This window comes from Phoca vitulina, unplaced genomic scaffold, assembly GCF_004348235.1.
Source record: "Phoca vitulina isolate PV1807 unplaced genomic scaffold, GSC_HSeal_1.0 scaffold82, whole genome shotgun sequence".
Taxonomy (NCBI): domain Eukaryota; kingdom Metazoa; phylum Chordata; class Mammalia; order Carnivora; family Phocidae; genus Phoca; species Phoca vitulina.
This window is the reverse complement of record NW_022589785.1, coordinates 3,969,625-3,988,453: the sequence shown is the minus strand read 5'-3', so window position 1 is coordinate 3,988,453 and position 18,829 is coordinate 3,969,625. Positions and strand designations below refer to the sequence as shown.

Below are 18,829 nucleotides of genomic sequence, written 5' to 3'. Positions count from 1 at the left end.
AGAGAGAGACACAGCGAGAGAGGGAACACAAGCAGGGGGAGTGGGAGAGGGAGAAGCAGGCTTTCCGCTGAGCAGGGAGCCCAACGTGGGGCTCAATCCCAGGACCCTGGGATCATGACCCAAGCCGAAGGCAGACGCCCAACAACTGATCCACCCAGGCGCATCTCACACCCACTGTTTAAACAAGAAGCGGCCTTGGAATCAGCTAGCCTCTCAGGACCTGTAGCCTTTTTGCCAACTGCTATATCCGCAGTGAATTGTGACGCTTTCTCAGCCCTGGGGAGGGGCACCGGCAACTGTTGAGAATAAGCTCCCTCTGGGCCTTTTTATCTCCTAAATCTTGTTTTTTTTCCTCTCTCTCTCTGGCCTTCAAAGGCTGCTAGGTGACCTGTGGCAGAGGCTGTCCCATTCCAGGAAGAAGCTACTGGAGATTTTTCACATCCTCATAAACCAGATCTGCCTTCTCCCTGTCCTGGAAAGCAGGTGAGCCCTTGGGAGCAGCTGCCTGGGTGGAAGAACCCCTTCCCCAAGCCCAGCAGAGGCGTTCTCCTCACTTCATCTGCCCCCTTCCCTGTTGAGCAGAGATGGGAAAAAGAGACACATGCCTCTTTCCTGTAACTGGCCTGAGGCCTTGTAGAGGAGCAGGGCGGGGGGGAGGCAGGGTGGGGAGCTACAGATCATTTGCATCGAGTGAGCTCATCTTCCCTGGTGTCCTGTTCCAGCTGTGACAACATTCAGGGCTTCATTGAAGAGTTCCTTCAGATCTTCAGCTCCTTACTGCAGGAGAAGAGGTGAGTGTGGCTGAGCTGGGATCAGTCTGCACGAGGCCTTACATACTAGAGCCTCTCCCATATGCTCACCATGGTCTAAGGTTCTGGGATTTGTGGTTGGGCAGGAGCCCAGCGCCCCTGTTGCCCCAGCCTTGTCCCTTCCGTCTGCTCTCTGCCCAGCAGGTTCCTCCGGGACTACGACACACTCTTCCCTGTGGCCGATGACGTCAGCTTGCTACAGCAGGCCTCCGCAGGCTTGTATCCGTCCACGGCCACTGGGGCAGGACCTGCCCTGGCCAGGCTGGAGATGGGCTGGTAGGACCCAGAGGAGCAGAGGGAGGTTTAGCTCCAGAACCCACGGGTCAGCCAGCTTTCCCCAGAGCGCCTGCCAAAGCCCCAGTCCCTGTTTCTGGAGGAGATGACTGACTACTCTGATCCTCAGAGCTGGGTGGGGTAGGAGTCCTGCATTCGTTAGGTGTTTCCTGAGTGTCTGGGCCTGTGTGACCAACGTGGACTCAGCCCTGCTCTCACAGACCTCATTGCAGGAGGGGAAACAGACAAGTAAACAAGCACGCTCAGGGTAAGGCTATGAGACAGAAGTGATACCGGAGCTGAGAACAGCAGAAGAAAATGGAGGAGGCCAAGCCCAGAGCTAAGTGTTCCCAGTGGATGGAGGACGGAGAGGCCCATCTGGGGAGCCCACAGACATTTTGTGTAGATCGGGGGGGCAGGGGCTGGGGGACTGGGGGGCCAGGGTCTAGTGGGAGGAGGCTGTGGCATGGCAGATGAGCTGGGGCTGAGCAGACCTGCACGGCCCTGGGATGACACTCACTGAGTTTGGACTCTGTCCTGCTAGCACTGGGGTGTCATGGAAAGGTATGAAACAGGGAGTAACAGCGTCAGTTTTGTACTTTGGAAAAGCTCTGTCTGGCACAGGGAGGAGAACAGACTGGTCTGGGACCTCTTTGAGAGGCCCAGGGGCTGGTGAGGATGCTGTGGCTGGCATCCAGGCATGGCCAATGGGGGTGTGGATTAGAAGGGGAGGGACGGCGTCTAGGGCAACTCCCAGATGTCCGGCTTGGCAGCGCCCGGGGTGGTAGAGAGGGAGGAAGGACAGGGAGGAGGGCCTGTGGGCCATTTTGGGGGCTGGGCTAGGTTGCTCAGTCTCGCCTCAGGGATACCCTCGGGGCCCTCAGCCTTTGCAGGAAGCCCTCAGCTAGTTGGACAGGAAGCCTGGTGGCAGTACCCCCATCAGGCCCTCCTCCTGGGGGTCAGTACAGAGGAGCTGCTGGCTCACCCAAATATCATGCCCAGGATGCCCCTGGCCCTGTCTTCATCCAGAGCTGCTTTCTGCTGAGTGGCAGGTAACTAGGTTTCAAGGCCAGTGTGGTCGTGGTCTGGCCTATTTCCCCATGCAGCCCGGGTGCCCATCATGCCCATTGGGTACAACCCAGATAGCCCCTAACACAAGTCATAGGGTCAGATGCCAGGGAGGGATTGAGAAATGATGCTGCCTCAGAGCGAGGGAGGCAGAAAAGGCCCTGACACCCAAGAGACAGACTCCTTAACACATGTCACAGGGACGAGACACGGACTGCCTACATCCTCCAGGCGGTCGAGAGTGCGTGGGAAGGGGTGGACCGACGGAAAGCCACAGATGCTAAAGACCCACCGGTGGCCGAGGATCCTAATGGGGTCATTGTGTTGGCGGAGCCAGTCGGTGGATCATCCTCACATCCAGAAAACTCAGAGGAAGAGGAGGTGTGTGTTTGGAGCGGCGTTTTCCCCTGCTTCCCCTGCCCCTTGCGGGAAACCTCTCCCTTCTTGGTTTCTGCTTTCAGAGAAAAAGGTTTCTTTTGGAATGGACAGCCTCGAGCTGCCTTTAGAGAGTCCTGCAAGTCGCTTCAGCTGCCAGAACCCCAGTTTCTCTCCTATAAAATGAGGTGCTGGAGCTTTTTCCACATGAAATCTTTCCTGGAGCTCTCCTCTAAGCAGATCACCGTGGCGCTGCTTGGGCCGCAGCGGAGGGCAGCGCCTGGTCTCACCGCCTGGCCAGCCTGGATGCCCCGCCATGGGACTGCAGGGCTCCACTGAGCGAGTTTGGAAGCCCCGATCTAGTACTTTCTCTCCAGGCTTTTCCAGAACTCGCCCAGTCTGCAGCTGTACTGACTGGCCCCTGAGCCCAGGACTCTCCCTTGCATGTTGGGAGGCAGCGTGACGTAGGGATTAAGGCCACCCAGTCTCTGGGGTCAGACAGCTCAGGAGTGTACCCGGCTTCCTGCCACTCACCAGCTGTGTGGCCATCACTCCCCTCTAGCCTCTGTTCCCCATTTATAAGTGGGGACAATCACCATCCCTGCCTCCACAAGTTTGTTGGGATTCCCAGAGCGGTTGTGTGGAGGGCCCCGAGCCCAGCTGGCCCTCTGTGCTCTGTTAACAGATGCTACTCTCTTTCCTGTTAGACTCAGGCCCATGACTGCCACAGGGCCTTGGAAAATGACAGTCCTCTCCACCTTTCCCACCCTCTTCCCCATTTGGCTTCTTAGCTGAGACATGGATGATTTTTTTTATTGTTTGTTTGATTTGCGAATTTTCTTAAATGAAAAACCTAACAGAATTCAGTCACATTGAGGAGGATATGAACTGAATCCCCCTTCTTAAAAAGAATATAATCAGAGGGGAGCAGCTCCCCACAGTCCAAGGCTGGTGATTGCTGTTCTTCTCCAATGTCAGCCATCAAGTTGTTAGAGCCGGATAAGAATGAGTAGAAGCCACGGCCATTTCTGGAGTGCCTGTTCTTCTCCGGGCACTGTGCTCGGTGCTTTGGGTGCATGATTCTCTCTGAGCCATCTGAAACAACCCCATGAAGTAGATGGTAGTATGCCTGTTTTGTATGGAAGAAGCTAGGGTTCAGAGAGGGAAAGTGCCCTGCCCAAAGTCACACAGCCAGAAGTAGCTCTCCCAGTAAGTCACAGAACCCCCCTTTTCCCAGGGGAGGAAATGAAGACTTAAGAGGCCTGAGTCACTTGGCTGAGATCCTCGGCCCAGGAGTGGCAGGCCAGGACTCATACCAGGTCCCCTGATTCCCGGTCCTGTGCGTGTCAGGGCCTGTGGCCCTCTCACCCACCTGGCCCGGTCTTCCCTGCCTTCACTCCAGCTCTCTCCGCAGTGCATGGGGGCGGCGGCCGCCCTGGGCCCCCCCATGTGTGGCGTGGAGCTGGACTCACTCATCTCCCAAGTGAAGGACCTGCTGCCGGACCTTGGAGAGGGCTTCATCCTGGCCTGCCTGGAGCACTACACCTATAACCCGGAGCAGGTGATCAACAACATCCTGGAGGAGCGGCTGGCCCCGGCCCTCAGCCAGCTGGACCGCAGCCTAGACAGGTGGGAGAGACAGGTGGGAGGTGGCTCACGGCGCCCATGCGGTGTCAGGGCCCTGGCCGGAGGCACTCTGGGGGCCTTGTCCCAGGCCCCTTCTTAGCTCCTCTGCTTCCCGCTCCTGTGCCAGAACTCAGCCCTCTGTCTCTTCCCCACGGTAGCCTTCGCCAACCGTATAAATGAATGGCTACCTTGGGAAAACATCAGAACTTGAGGCCCCCAGGAGGTCCTCACATGCTCCCTGCAGGGCGGAGAGTGTGCATAGCTGGATGGCTCTGCCACACCTTGCTGGAGGACCGATTGGAAACGTGGCATGTGACAGAGGGGTTGCTGAGCCTTTCAGAGCTCCGAAGTTTCCGGCCTGCCCCTGTCATTGTCACCCTTCCAGTAGATTCCTGAGGGAGGACGGCCAGAGCTTCTCACTTTCCTCACACCTACCTTTCGGAGTTTGGCCCACTGCTTCTCTGAAGGCCCACGGGCCCGCGGGAATGGATGCACGAATGTGCATAAACAGATTGTGTTTATTGAATGAATGAACTTAGCTCTGTCTTTGGACAAGTTCCTTAGCCACTTTGTGCCCATTTTACAGAGGAGGGCACTGAGGCACAGAAAGGTTGAGTGATGTTAGCGACCCATCTCATCAGACTGTTGTGAGTGTTCGGTGAGGGAGGGAACTTTTAAGAAAATCTGTGTGAACGGCACGTGGGACCAAGGGGGAGCTTTGCGTGAGGGATGGCTGTGTGCCCAGGGAGGGGCCAGACCGGGCAGGGTTTTAGATCATGTCTCGTGTGGCTGTTGAAGGGGAGTGGAAGATCTGATGGATGTCACATGGGAGGGGCCAGTAGGGCACAGGTAGGCGTCAGCTAACCAATCCCCCTTAAATTGATTTCTGTGTCACCTCCCAGGCAGGTGAAGCCAGACCCAACACCCCTGCTGACGTCTCGTCACAATGTCTTCCAGAATGATGAGTTTGATGTGTTTAGCAGAGATTCAGTGGACCTGAGCCGGGTACACAAGGGCAGGAGGTGAGTGCAGTAGGCTGTGGGGTGCCAGGCACCCCAACTCTGTAAGTGCAGTGAGAAAATCGAAAAAAAGGGTTCCGCCTTTATGGAAGTGGCCTGAGTTTCAGCTTAGGGTCCCTAGCAGTCCAGGGCCCCCCCCACCCAGCAGTCCAGGACCCGTGTACTCCCAGCAGGCAGGCCCAGGTTCTCTAAGGGTTGTACGTTAGGCTGTGACTCTGCACAGGTGGTTTTTTAATGAATCCCCTTGTTGATAGCAAAAGGCCAGAGGAACCTAAGCTGTCCCCCTCTTCCCTCCTTGTATCTTCGGATGTGTCAACCATCAAATCTCTGGGCGATAGAGCTGAGCCGTACTTCCCAGAAGCCCCTCCTCCACATGATTTTCTCCATTTTGTGACAAAATGAGAAAATTAAGGACCTGTACTAAGTGAGCTTTTCAGAGGGTGAGCATATTCTATTTTAAGGTCTTTCTACTTATTTTTAGTTTATGTCCTTTCTACTTTTTTGGCATTGAAAAGTCCATTTATGATTTATTCATTCATTCAACAAATATTTGCCTGGTGCTCACGGCATACTAGCCCCTGGATTTATTAGGTGCTGGAGATGTAGTGGGCAGTAAAACAGACATGGCCCCTGGCCCTGTGGAGTTTGCACTAATCAGTTGGTCAAACAAGCCAAGTAACATTGCAGATCTAACAGGCACTATAAGGTGAAGGTGTGCAGACTTCCGAGCTTCTAGTAAGGGCTTTCATCTGGGCAGGAAGGCTCCTCTGATGAAGTGACATGGGACCAACAGTGGAAGGATGAGGAAGGGTCAAAGGGCCAATTCTGCAAAGTGGGGGAGGGGGGAGGAGAGACTTTCCAGGCAGAGCAAACAACAGGGGCGGTGACCCCGAGGTCATGGGGAGCATGGTAAGGGTCCCATGAGCTGACACATTTTATGCTTTGGAAAGAGGACCTGACTTTGGAGTAGAGGCCCATTGGAGGGACCATGAGTCAGTAGTGATGATAGAGGCAAAGTATATAAATATATACAAAAAATATAAAAGGCAAAGTAAGACATTGACAACACTGTGCTCGCCCCCAGGGTTTCCCTAAATGGTATTGGTTCATGAAATCTGGAAATTTGGGAACTGCTGGACAAGTACAGGCTGCCCTCTCTCTCTGCCTCGTTATATATATGTATATATAAATACACACACACACACACACACACACACACACACACACACACACACGGAGACAGTGAGGTTCAGAGAGCAGCGGTGGGAGACCTGCCCCGTTCTTGTTATAAGAGCCCCAGTGGCAGAATTGTAAGCTGCTGCTTCAGAGAGGGCCCCGTGCTGCTCCCTCTCCCCAGGGCCATCGGCTGCTGGAAGCTTGGCTGGCCGAGGGCTCGGGGGAGCGGGCTCAGGGCAGCTATAAAGCCATCTGGCTGGCTGGACAGGAAGCAATTGTAAACTGCTTAGTCACACACATTGCAACATCCCCAGATCCCGGGCTAGAGATGTTATCCTGCATCCGTGGCCGCTGTTCCAGACCAGAATGACCCTCTGCAGCTCCTGCTATGGAGAAAGGGGAAGATGAGGAGGGCTGTGCCTTGCTCCTAGGGCACTCCAAGCTGCCAGGCAGAGAGACTGGGCGGCAAATGTTTACTGAACTCGTTGTGCTGGGTAGCCTGGGAGCTGGGGATTGCAAAGAGGCAAAGCCTCCATTTATGTGTTCATTATTTATTTATTCATTCAGCAAATATTTATTAAGTGATTTACTAGCTCCAGATCCTATGCTAGACACCAGGGAGACAAGGTGAGCAGGGCACCCAGGTCGTGCTCTCAAATGGCACAGAGACCGTGGGAAAGACTCAGACCATTAAACAAGTAGCAACAGAGTGGGAGAGGTGCTGGGGTGGGGCATACAGGGACCGCAGTGAGGACACCTGTCCTAATCTGTTCCTTGCACGACAGGGAGTTGCCAGGTAGGGCAGTCTAGGCTTGGTCAACCTGTGGTACAGCCTCATCATCAAGGACACATCTTTGCCATCTCTCGGAGCTAGTTCCTTCAAAGCCACTGGGTGGCCGCAGCTGTTTCAGCCGTGACCTCCAGCAGTGACAGTGCCAAGAGGGAGTCTGGACCAGATCTTTCTGTATCTCGCTTAGAGACCAGGAAGCCTTTCCCAGAAGTCTCCAGACTCTGCTCACATCTCAGTGGGGAGCTGGGTCACAGGGCCGAGGGCCAGGGCTCCAGAAGGGGGAAAGGTGGAAAGACCTGAACCAAATGAGGGTCTGTTAGGAGTGGGATGAAGTGGACGGTGGCTGTTGGGTAGATGCCGGGCACACGTGCTGCAGGTAATTGCTAGCCAAGTGAAGGAGGCAGTGTGTATAAGGTGGGGTCCCATAACTCCTTTGGACTGAACAGAGGCGCCCTGGAAGATTATGAGTGCTCTCCCTCAGAAAAGGGTCTATGGCCAAAAAAATACCTGTGCACTTGGCTTTTTGGAGAGACAGAGCGCATTAGCACATTAAAGGCTCTGACAAGTCCTGCAGGAAAAAGAAACAGGATTCACTTTGTTGAGCTCAGCAGGTGCCAGGTTCACTTTTAGTCATCATCTTATTTCATCCGTGGGATGCAGAATTAAGACTTGGCAAGGATAAGAGGCTTGCTTGTGATGGATCGCACAGCCCAGGAAGTACCTGAGCAGACTGGAGTCAGTAGACCTGTGTTCTGGCCCTGGCTCGGCTGGTAGAAGCTGGGTAACCTTGGGAAAGGTGCTCTGCCTCTTGGGACCTCTGTTTCCTCACCTGGAAAAGGAGGGATTTTTTGCCTCCTCAGGTCCTTTAGGAGTTCAGAGGTGGGAATCACCCCCTCAAGGGCGAGTTTGAGTTGGGCTTTGAAGGATAGGCCGGAAGAAGTGAGGAGGGGAAAAAGTGGCTGGGCTTCAGGGGAACCCACGTGTTCCCTGGGCTCCCTGTCATCTTGTAGGAGGCCGAGGAAGCACCTGCTCCAAAGTCTCCAAAACCACTGTTGCCTGTGTTTCCAGACTTGACTGGACTTCTGGCCCTCAGATGGATCTTCTCCTGGCTGGCTTTGCCCCTGACTTTTCTTTTCCTTCTTGGTTCTGAATGGGGTCATGGGCCCAAAGCTGCACCTCCCTGGATGGGATGCCCAGGGCACCAGGCTCCAATGTCCCTGCCTGTGTCCTCTCCAGGACCCTGGGTAGGTAGAGTTGGCAAGGCTTCTCCAGCCCTGCCAGGGAAGCGACATAACCAGAGGCCCACAGTGGGACCTTACGCATGAAAACCGGGGACCAGATGGACCAGGAGCTGTGGGGTGTGGCAGAAAGGACAGTGACACCTCTCATTCATCCTTGGACACCTGATTCAGCACAGGTCCTAGCACCTAGTAGGCCCTCCGGAAATATGTGTGGAAAGAGGGGATGTGCTCCTTCTAGTGGCATCAAACACCTGGACAGGCTCGGGCCCCTTTCCCTTGCTCCCCACCTCTTTCCTCTTCAGCCCCCAGCCTGGGGAAGAGAGCCAGGTAAGGGTTGGGGCCGCAGTCACTGGCCCCCTTTCCTGGCATGACATAAAATTTTCCTGTGGACCAAGAATTTTCCCTGGTCTAGATCCAATGCCCCCCAGCCCCCCAGAGGCTCCATTTCCTCTCCTCCCCCCGCACTAGACCCCCTAAGCCAGAGGTCATCTTTCCTTTCTCTGTGTTCCCAGGACATGCTTACCTCCATTTAGCACATTTCACGTTAGCTGCCATTTGCCCGTGACCCTCACTAGACTGGGAGTTCCACGAGGCCAGATCCAGATCTTACTCTTTTTTGAATCTCTCCCGCAACCCTGCCTGGCATATAGTAGGCCCTTAGTAAAAACTGTTGAAGGAAGCCAAATCCTGACCTGCCCCAGCCTCCCCGGCAGACAGCCTGAGAGACTCAGGCCCCTTTCCCTCCCTGCATCAAAAGCCAGTTAATAGAAGATTTTTATGGAAGCTATGTATGACTTTGTATCTCTTTTTCTTCTTCTTCTTCTTCTTCTTCTTTTTCTTTCTTCTTTCTTCTTTCTTCTTTCTTCTTTCTTCTTCTTTTCCCCCCTACCCTTGATACATTCCAGAACACTGATTACACAGCTAAGCTGGATTTTCTTGCCTGGCATCTCATATTGATTTTCCCCTGCAGGGCTAGAAACTACATTCCACAGGCCTGTCTATGTGTCTGACAAGCCAAGTTTTTCTACAGATTTGCAAAGCCACAGTCAAGAGGCCTGAGTCCCCACTGACGTTGTGCTACGGTTCACTGATCCCAAGCACATCCCACTCCTTCCTTCCACCGCGCCCGAATTTCCTCACCTGTGATATATAACAGGAGTTGAACTTTTGGACTTTTTTCTTCCAGTGCAATCTGACATGGAAGATTGAGCTGTAGAACAGATAGAAAGCCACCGTGATGAAACAGCGGTGGGAAAAAGAAGGCAGCTACCCCTGCTCACCCCTCAGCCCCCTGAGGTCCCCTGTGGCTCCCCTGAGCTCAGTAAGAGGGCCACATGTGGCCTTGCTCTTTCTTAAATTATTGTTTATTTTTTAAAGATTTTATTTATTTTAGAGAGAGAGAGAGAGACAGCATGAGCAGGAGGGGCAGAGGGAGAGGGAGAGAGAGAATCTCAAGCAGACTCCATGCTGAGCATGGAGCCCGACAAGGGGCTCGATCCCAGGACCCTGAGATCATGACCTGAACCGAAACCAAGAGTCGGAGGCTTAACTGACTGCGCCACCAAGGCACCCCTAAATTTTTGTTTTTTAAAAGGTTCAAATAATCCCAGGCCCTACCTAGGAGTAACCATTGTCATTTGGTGGGGGACTTACTAGCTCTGTCTGTGCATTGACATATGTAAATTATAATCGCTGTGCTCATAGGAACAGCTAGTCTGTCTGGTTTGCTTTCTGCTTTTTATACAGTTCGATCATATGTATACATTTTTCGGTAGCTTGCTTTTTTCCTCTGGAGTAAGTCTTAGAATTCTTTCTGCATCAGCACAAATAGATGAATGTCATTCTTGATAACAGCCGCCCAGCGTTCTGTAATATAGATGTGGCATATCATTTGGCCATTTCACCCATGATGGACACTAGCTGTTTTCCATTTTTCACTGTCACAAACAACGTTGAAAAGAAAATTCCCCATCAGACCTCTTTATGCACCTCGCCAGCGTTTCCCTAGGGTGGGCGCCTCTGAGCGGAATTTCCCGGCCGAAGGGTGGGCACGTTTTCCATGGCGGCAGCCCTTTGGGATGCCTTCCAGAGCGGCTGGACCCGGGCACACGGGCACCTGCCCACACCCCTGCCCCCTCTCCCCGGTGCAGTTTGCACCAGCCCGAGCCCATGGTGCCTTGGACCCTCGTGCTCACAGCCTTCAAAGCCTGATGGTTTCCTCTCTCTCTGCTGTCCCCGCCCGCCCGCCGCCAGGAAGGAGGAGAACACACGGAGCCTGCTGAACGACAAGCGGGACGTGGTCGCGCAGCGGCAGCGCTATGAGCAGTACAGCGTGGTGGTGGAGGAGGTAAGGGCCCCGGGCCGCCGGGGTGGGGGACACTGGCCAGCCCTGGGCCCCTCGGCCCCACACTCCTGTGCTTGCAGGTGCCCCTGCAGCCTGGCAAGGGCCTGTCCTACCGAGGTGACGACTACGAGGACGAGTATGATGACACATACGATGGCAACCAGGTGGGCGCCAACGATGCCGACTCGGATGACGAGCTCATCAGCCGCAGGTGAGGCTGCAGGGCCCTAAGTGGGTGGAGTTCCGGGGGTGGGGGTGGGGCACAGCAGGGCTCCCAAAGCCTCTTGTTTATACAGATGGGGAGGTCGAGGCCCTGATCATGTGAGCAAGTCAGTGGTAGAGCCAGGGCCTAAACTGAGCCCTTTTGACTCCTAGTCCAGTGCTCCTTCTACCCCCAGCCACCACCTTGGCCAGTTGGTCCAGCCCATCCTGAGTGGGGCAGCATTTATTTGGTTTCATGCAGTCCTTTTAGATTGTTCTCCTTGACTGGAGAAAACTCTCCGCCGTGGAATCTTAGAGAGATTTCCCAGTGCAGATAAAAGCAGAGCTGCCCCAGCCCGCTCAGCCTCCCCTGAGCCCCTGCATCAGACTCTGGTACCCTCAGAGAGTCTGGGGGCTGGAGCAAAGCTGGCTTGAAAAGCACCTTGGTTTTTTCCAGCTCCCTGAGCCCATCCCCATCCTGATGCCCCCTCCTCACCCAGCCCAATCCCCTCCTCCCTGAGGCTCCCTCTCCAGGTTTAATCCAGTCTTTGATCTCACTTTCTCTCTAAACCCTTAGGCCCTTCACCATCCCTCAGGTGCTGAGAACCAAAGTGCCCGGAGAAGGGCAGGAAGAGGACGAGGAGGAGGAGGAAGAGGAGGCTGAAGAAGAGGCTCCTAAGGTACCTCCTTGGCAGGTGGCAGATGAAGGGGAGGGTGCAATTCTGAAGGGCACATTGGGACCACTGTGCCCCTGCTTTCCCGCAGTTAGCTCTGAGGCAGCCCTAGCATCCCTGCCCGGGAAAAGAGGGGTTCCTTTGAGCCTAGGATGCCTGCTTGGAGAGTTGCTAGCTTAGAACTCACCTCCACTACCCAGTGAGGGCTTAGGGGATGGATTAGAGGCCAAGCCTTTGAGCTGCTGGGTTCATTAGGCCCAGGAGCCTGGGGGCTGAGAGAAGGGCAGCTCTCGGCCACCATGCTCAGGATGGCAGTTCTTTTTTTTTTTTTTTTAAGATTTTATTTATTTGATTTGTCAGAGAGAGTGAGAGAGCAAGACAGAGAAAGAGCAAGCACAAGCAGGAGGAGTGGCAGGCAGAGCTCCCTGCTGAGCAAGGAGCCCGATGCGGGACTCGATCCCAGGACCCATGACCTGAGCCAAAGGCAGACGCTTAACCAACTGCCACTGAGCCACTCAGGCGTTCCAGGACGGCAATTCTGCAACTCACAGAGATGTTAGAGCCCAAGGGCCCTTGGAGGTCATCTGGGCTGGTGGGTTTGAAAATTCTATTTTTTGGCAGCTGAACTTTTCCTTCAAATGAAACCTCAACATATAAAACAGATAAGGGCGGTGTTGCTCAGGTTGAACGGAGTGGCATCCTGGGACTCCTGGAGCCCCTCGTGCCCTCCCACCAAGGTAACAAGCGGAATGTGTCCAGGCCAGGCTCCTGATGAAGAGGGGTAGCAGAAACTGATGGAGACCGTGGCTATTGGGGTAGAAGCACACATACACCCTGCCTGAGGGGCTTCTCAGCAGAAACGTAGGCCCAGAGCTTCCAGGGCTTTCTCTTCTACCCAGGCAAGGGATCAGCCCAGATTTTTCTATAAAATCTTCCAGTTTTCAAATGTTACCAGTTACACTTGTTTTGTTTGTGTTGTTTTAAGCAGTGCAGACCACTAAAGCCTGTGTGTGATCCTTAAGTCACAGTACTCCCCACTGCTAGTCCAGTCTCCTTTGCTTATTGGCCAAAAAACAGTCTTCAAGAGTGGCTACTCCCAGAGCACATCGGTAGTGGCACTAGAGTGAGGACAAAGCAGCTCCCGGGGCAGCTCTCTTGGCCTTCAAGGCCCTGTGTGGCCTCTCGTGGTGGCCATTCTGGCCTGTCCCCCATTTGTCATCCGTGCTCCAACTGTGGTCCACCTGCCCCACCATGCCTGTGCAGGACGCCTTAGTCCCTTTAGCTGCTTCTAAAGGAGAAGAGAGGCTTCTAATGGAAACCTTGGACCCAAGCAAGGGTGGCTCCGTTCTAGGGCATCACCCTGCCACACTGTGGCTTTCCCCCACTCCTGGCCTGGAGGCATCAACAAGACTCAGTCAGGCGCAGCCTCACCACAGCTTAGGCAAATGGGGCTGCTCGTGACTCTAGATTTTTTTTTTTTCTCCCCTCCCCTCCACAGCCTGACCATTTTGTGCAGGACCCTGCAGTGCTGCGGGAGAAGGCAGAAGCCAGGCGGATGGCCTTCCTCACCAGGAAGGGGTGAGCATTTTAAAGAGCTGTGTCTGGTGGGAGGGGACCCATCTGGGGAAGGCTCAGCCAATCACGTAGGAAGCCCACACATAAACCCCAAGTGCGTTACATGTGTTAATTTAACCCTCACGACGGCCCTATGAAGTAGCCACTTTATCATCATCCTCATTTTACAGAGGAAGAAATAGGCCCATCCCCGTCCCCAAGCTCTCTTCTCCTCGTTGTGGGCTGTGGTCAGCCCACAGCTGGTTCTTCCTGCAGCTAGGCCACGGACCCATCTGGAGGCAGGGCTCAGAGAAGAGAGTTCACCAGACAACAGGACCGGCCAGAGCCTCCCAGAGCCCTGCCCTTGCTGGGCTCCATTTCTTCTCCCAGTGGAAGTGGGGACAGGGGTGTCCTGGGCCCGAGCCATGTGTCCTCTCCCCAGGACCTCTGAGAAAGGCAATGGGCTCTTCCCATCCCCTGGGGTGGCTTGTTCCTCCCTCAGGTACCGGCACGACAGCTCGACGGCAGTGGCCGGCAGCCCCCGGGGCCACGGGCAGAGCCGTGAGACAACCCAGGAACGCAGGAAGAAGGAAGCCAGCAAGGCGACGCGAGCCAACCACAACCGGAGAACCATGGCTGACCGCAAAAGAAGCAAAGGCATGATTCCATCCTGAGGCCGCCCTGTCAGGGCCAGCCGGGAGGCAGCAGCACCAGACCTGCCAGACTGAGTTACCATAGCCTTGGGTCTCCTCACCAGTTGGCCTCCTGCCAAGGCCCCAAGTTCAACTCCACCCCTCAACAGCCTCAGCTTCGCAGCCCCTGAGAAGGCCGCCTCGTCGTCCACCAGCCAGCCGTGAGCGCCTTCTTGCAGAACACACAGTGCCTTATCCCACAGTGGAGGAACCCCTGGGGCCAGCGAGCAGGCAAAAGGGATGGGGACGGAGCCCCAAGGCAAGCCCCACAAACCTCATGCAGCAAGACACCACTTCTCTTGGTGGTTTCCTTCCTGGACGGCAGGAAACCTGTAAATTCCAAAACAAAAACAGAAAAGGCCTGCAAATAAAGTTTTTGACCCTTTCAAGCAATGATCCATGATGTGCCCCTGGCCTGCTCCCCCTGTACCCCATTCTTCAGTGACAGCCACCATCAGGAGAGCGAGAGAGCAGGATGATCACCTGCTCTGCTCATCAGCCTTGCGTGCTTGCCTCTCATTTTAACCCCTCCTGATGTTGCCCTGCTTTGCTGTGTGGCCCTGAGCACATTACTCCCTCCTCTAGTCCCTGCTTGTAGAAGGAAGAGATGAGGTTGTGAGGCCCTCTGGTCCTTTCCGTGTTCTCGTTCAGTCCCTACAACCTCCACCCTAGAGGTAGGGAGTATTTCCGGCCCTGTGGTGTAGGTGAGCCACTGAGAGCTGGAGGTGCCTGCCCAGGCTACAGGCAGGAAGTGGGAGAACAAGGATTTGACCCTCAGTCGGACCCCTGGCCTTTATAGCATCCTAGACAGCAGTGTCATTGCCATCTCACAGCGGACCTGAGGACACTTGTCCCGTAGCAGAGCCAGTACCAGAGCTCGGCGCCTGCTGGTTGTGTGTACCCTCCATCAGATCCTGCAGAGTCAGGGAGTCGGAGCCCAGAAGACACCAGTGAGGATGTCCCTACCAAGCCCCGTTGAAGGACTTGGGTCCAGTTCCTCAAAACCTCCTCCTGGGCATGGCCGGTTGGTTCACGGTGTGGCAGCAGCTGCCAGGCAGCCTGATTCCTGGGCCCCCGAGAATGTTGCTGATCAACAGAGGATCAGCCGTGGGGTGTTTGCTGGCCTGATCCTGCCCAGCCTGGCCTGGAGGCCATCCGCGGGAGCCAGGGCCCCTGCCCAGCTGGACCTTGACAAATCACCCTAGATGCTTGTGTAATTTATTTGCATGTGGTTAGGATGAGCGTCTGGAGCAGCGAGGCAGACAGGCCCTTGACGAATTGGTTTTGTTAGGTCAGCCACACAAGCGAAAATCAATAGCAATTCCTCTGAGTCACGCCAGTTCTCTTGGTGCATTTGAGATGCAGAGCAGATAGGAGAGTGGTGTCTTCTCCTCGAGCTGCTGAATTAGCTGAGATCAGGCTCGGGGTCAGCCACTCTGACAGGCAGCAGGAAGACTCTGCTACCTCCTCGAGGCATTTGCCAGGAACCGTATAGGCGAGGGTCATTTCTTTTCTCTCTCCCTGAGCTCCTCAGACCCAGCTCTTGGCCCTGGAGCAAGGTGAGGTGAGTTAGGGGAGCTCTGGCCTTTACCTACCTTACCTGTTACTGTTCACACAGCCCCTCTCACCTTCATTCTGTCATACATGCCTCCTGACCGCTGGGAGCAGTGTTCAGGCCTCACCTTGGCATTCTGGTTTAAAGGATTGGAGAAGACAAGCGGTTTTTCAAACTTTCCAGAATGTACTGCCAGGTCAAACTTGATCTCCCTTGAGGAACTATGTTCTTCCTCATTTCAGATCTTGAGGGCACCCCTTCAAGGATGTTTGCAAACACCTCACTCAGGAGTCATCCAGAGCAGTGCTTTACCTTCACCTCTCAGGGCCTCAGTTTTCCCATCTGCAAAGTGGGTACGTTGGGCCAGGTGAATGGTTTCCACCTGGTGCCAATCCAATCCTCCGAGGAGGCCCCAAGGTTTAAGATGGGCAATGGCAGAAATGTTACAAGTGAAGTGGGTGGGAGCCCTGAACCCTGCTCACTTGATCACTGGGCCCCGCCACCCCACCACTGCTCCTAAGCAGGAATTTCTAAGTGCCTTCTCTGCACCCTATTAGAGAACACGACTATCACAGGCATTTCCCGGGAAGCTTTTATGACCCAGTACCTCCAAGAGGACTTAGGACTTTGAGTGTCATTGTTTCTAACTCACGAGTGGCAATGGTAGCAGACGGGCCTGTCTGAACAGTGCTACCGTGCCTCTGTGAGGTGGGGAGGGCAGGGCAGAGCCTGTCATGGATAAAAAGGGACCCGGGAGCCCAGGGAGGCAAGTTAGCAGCAGAGCCTGGACGCAGGTCCTTTCTTAGCTCCAGGTGCACTCTGGAAAAGTAAGCAGTTAGCAGGAAACTGCCTGTCCCTGTCACACCGGGAGCTTGGGCTAAATAATGCAGGGAGGGAGACCAACAAAACCACAAACAAAAGTCAACCCACCAAAAATGCAGGGGGTGGTTGTGGAGCCCCCTTCTTTAAAATGATGTCAATGAACACTTGGTAGCAATGTGAGAAACGAAATATTGAAGAATCAGTTTGTTGTTCTTGTTGTTTTTTAAGAGAATAAATTGGATGGTAATGCTCCATGATTGTGAAAATATTTTTGAAAAATTTGCGTACAGACCAAGTCTGGAAAGGAATGTGCATAAACGAAAATGACAGTAAGACCGTGATATTTGTAATGAGAATTAAAAGCGCTTACCGAGTACTTCCATGGCCAGAGTTTCTGCTGGGTTCTTGGGTTATCTCGTCTAACTCTCACCAGGTGGGTACAGATGAGAAAACCAAGGTCAGAGAGGGTAGGTGACCTGTCTAAGGTCACACATATACCACATGACCAAGGAGGGCTTCAGTCCCAGGATTGTCTCCTAAAGCCCACGCTCTTAACCCCTACACCACGCCATTCCTTTTTTCCCCCCCACATCCGCATCCTTGTCACTACTGTTCTTAACAAAGAAAGAAGAAAATATAAGCCCAATAGCTATAGGACAGGAGGATGGGAAATCCCAGTTCATCAAACCAGGTTGATGGGACCCCACTTGCATGTATTGCACGAGTGGGGTATCGTCCCACAGATCTCAGATGCCCTGTTTTATTTCACTTTTTTTTCAGATTCGTTTGTCCTTTCCTCTGTGTGTCCAGTCTGCCATGAAGCCCACTGAATGATTCTTCATTTTTATGTCCAGTTCCTGTCCAGGGGAAGCAGAGAAAAGGCTGGGGGTAGAGCTCTCAGCTGAGATGGGGACCGCAGAGCCTGAGGAGCATGGAGGCCTGGGAGGGGGCCAAAGGGTCCAGGGTGAATATGGAAGAAGGGTGGGAAAGAGGATGGGAGTCCCAGAATTAGGACCACAGGCCAGGCCATGGCCCAGACATTTGTCCCGAGCAGCAGCTCCCAGTATTTACTGCCTGCCCTCAGGGCTTGGGGCATGGACGGTCAGCCTGGTTGGGAGGACCAAGGGAGGAGACGCTAAATGCATCCACTCAGCGCACGTTTACCAAGATCTACTAGGTGCCAGGGACTGCGTCAGGCACGTGTGAGAAAGATTGTCTCTCCTCCGCCCTCATGGAGTTCACAATCCAAGGTGGGATGTGGATATTAAGACATTTTGGGAAAGTGATTTAGTCATGGTTGTACTAAGCCCTAATAAACGAATGGAGAAATGAGCAGGCAAAGTGAACAGAAAGAAGCCAAGAGCAAAGAGACTTTCCAGAAGCAGAGGGTAGTGGGGCACCTGGGTGGCTCAGTCGGTTATGCGTCTGCCTTCGGCTCAGGTCATGATCCCAGGGTCCTGGGATAGAGCCCCGAATCGGGCTCTCTGCTCAGCGGGGAGACTGCTTCTCCCGCTCCCTCTGCTCCCCCCACCCCACTACCTCTCACTCTCTGTCTCTCTCTCTCTCTCAATTAAATAAATAAATAACATCTTAAAAAAAAAGAAGCAGAGGGTAGTGGTCGCAGTGTCAGGCAGCAGCTGGGAGGTCAACCTAGCTAAGTCAGTGGGGTTCCCTGGGGCTCTGCCCCACCTTGCCAGGAAGTGATGGGGAGATGTGGAAAGAATGGAAGGTGAGGAAGAGAAGGCAGGAGAGTGGGGCCCCCCTTCTGAGGAAGTTGGCATCAGAGAGGAGGAAGAGGGAGCTGAGAGGTGAGGAGGGAGCCTTGGAATCCAGACCATGTTGATGGGATGCCTAGAAGGAGCAGGGGAGGCACCAGGGCTCTAGAAGATCCACTTGGGGGAAGACTAGTCCCCAGGAGGAGCTCCCCAGGTCAGCCTGATGTACGGTCCTAGCTAGCTAGATCTCTTGAGTGCTGGGGCAGGAGGAAGGGACCTTGACTATGGCCAGAGGCTGGTGTTGCAATTCTGCAGCCAGAAGCAAGGTAACCAATGCCCCGGGTGGTGGGGTTGGGTTGGGGTGGTATGTGTGTCTTAAAATGAGAATCAAATTCTGACTTCACGCTGGAAATTCTCTCCCAACAATCGATAATCATCAAGAGAATTTTACGTAGCTGGCAGACCTTGGAGAGCCTTAAAGGGCATTTTGTCCAGAGTTTCTCAACCTATTTAAACCTCCAACCCTCCCCCTAATCTCAGACCCTGGGATTTCAGCTACCCCCACTTCCCCTGGGAGTGGGGGAGGTTTGCCCTGCCTAAGAATTCGCTGGGCTTCCATGGCGCTCTCCCAGCCATGGAGGTTATATCATCGAGCTTTACTCGCTGTGGTCTGAATTACAAGAACAACAGGCACTTAATTTTAGTTTCCCAACTATGAAATTATGACACTAAATATGCTTTTTCTGGCTGCACGAGCCCACCCTCAGCACTCTGACAGATCCCTTAAGTGCTCTGCCATCCCAAGGGGGTAATTATGGTTTTCTTCTTCTTAAAGTGGTTTTCACGAAAGAGCCAGGCTGAAAGGGGGCCCTTCAGTGGGATGAGGGCCAACCAT

The 18,829-nt window shown here is 54.1% G+C and overlaps 1 protein-coding gene across 3 annotated transcripts in view; it reads left to right on the top strand.

The window, feature by feature from the left end:
* Positions 1-16,587, top strand: part of ASCC2 (activating signal cointegrator 1 complex subunit 2) — a 40,059-nt gene extending 23,472 nt beyond the window's left edge. For all 3 annotated transcript variants that reach the window (XM_032395052.1, XM_032395051.1, XM_032395053.1), the window contains 11 exons: positions 376-483; positions 723-791; positions 954-1,028; positions 2,351-2,531; positions 3,940-4,154; positions 5,054-5,173; positions 10,631-10,724; positions 10,802-10,932; positions 11,500-11,602; positions 13,095-13,174; positions 13,653-16,587. In XM_032395052.1, coding sequence (XP_032250943.1) covers positions 376-483; positions 723-791; positions 954-1,028; positions 2,351-2,531; positions 3,940-4,154; positions 5,054-5,173; positions 10,631-10,724; positions 10,802-10,932; positions 11,500-11,602; positions 13,095-13,174; positions 13,653-13,824 — 1,348 coding nt within the window. In that variant the 3' untranslated portion in view covers positions 13,825-16,587. The remainder of the gene's footprint in view (positions 1-375; positions 484-722; positions 792-953; positions 1,029-2,350; positions 2,532-3,939; positions 4,155-5,053; positions 5,174-10,630; positions 10,725-10,801; positions 10,933-11,499; positions 11,603-13,094; positions 13,175-13,652) is intronic.
* Positions 16,588-18,829: the final 2,242 nt, after the last annotated feature.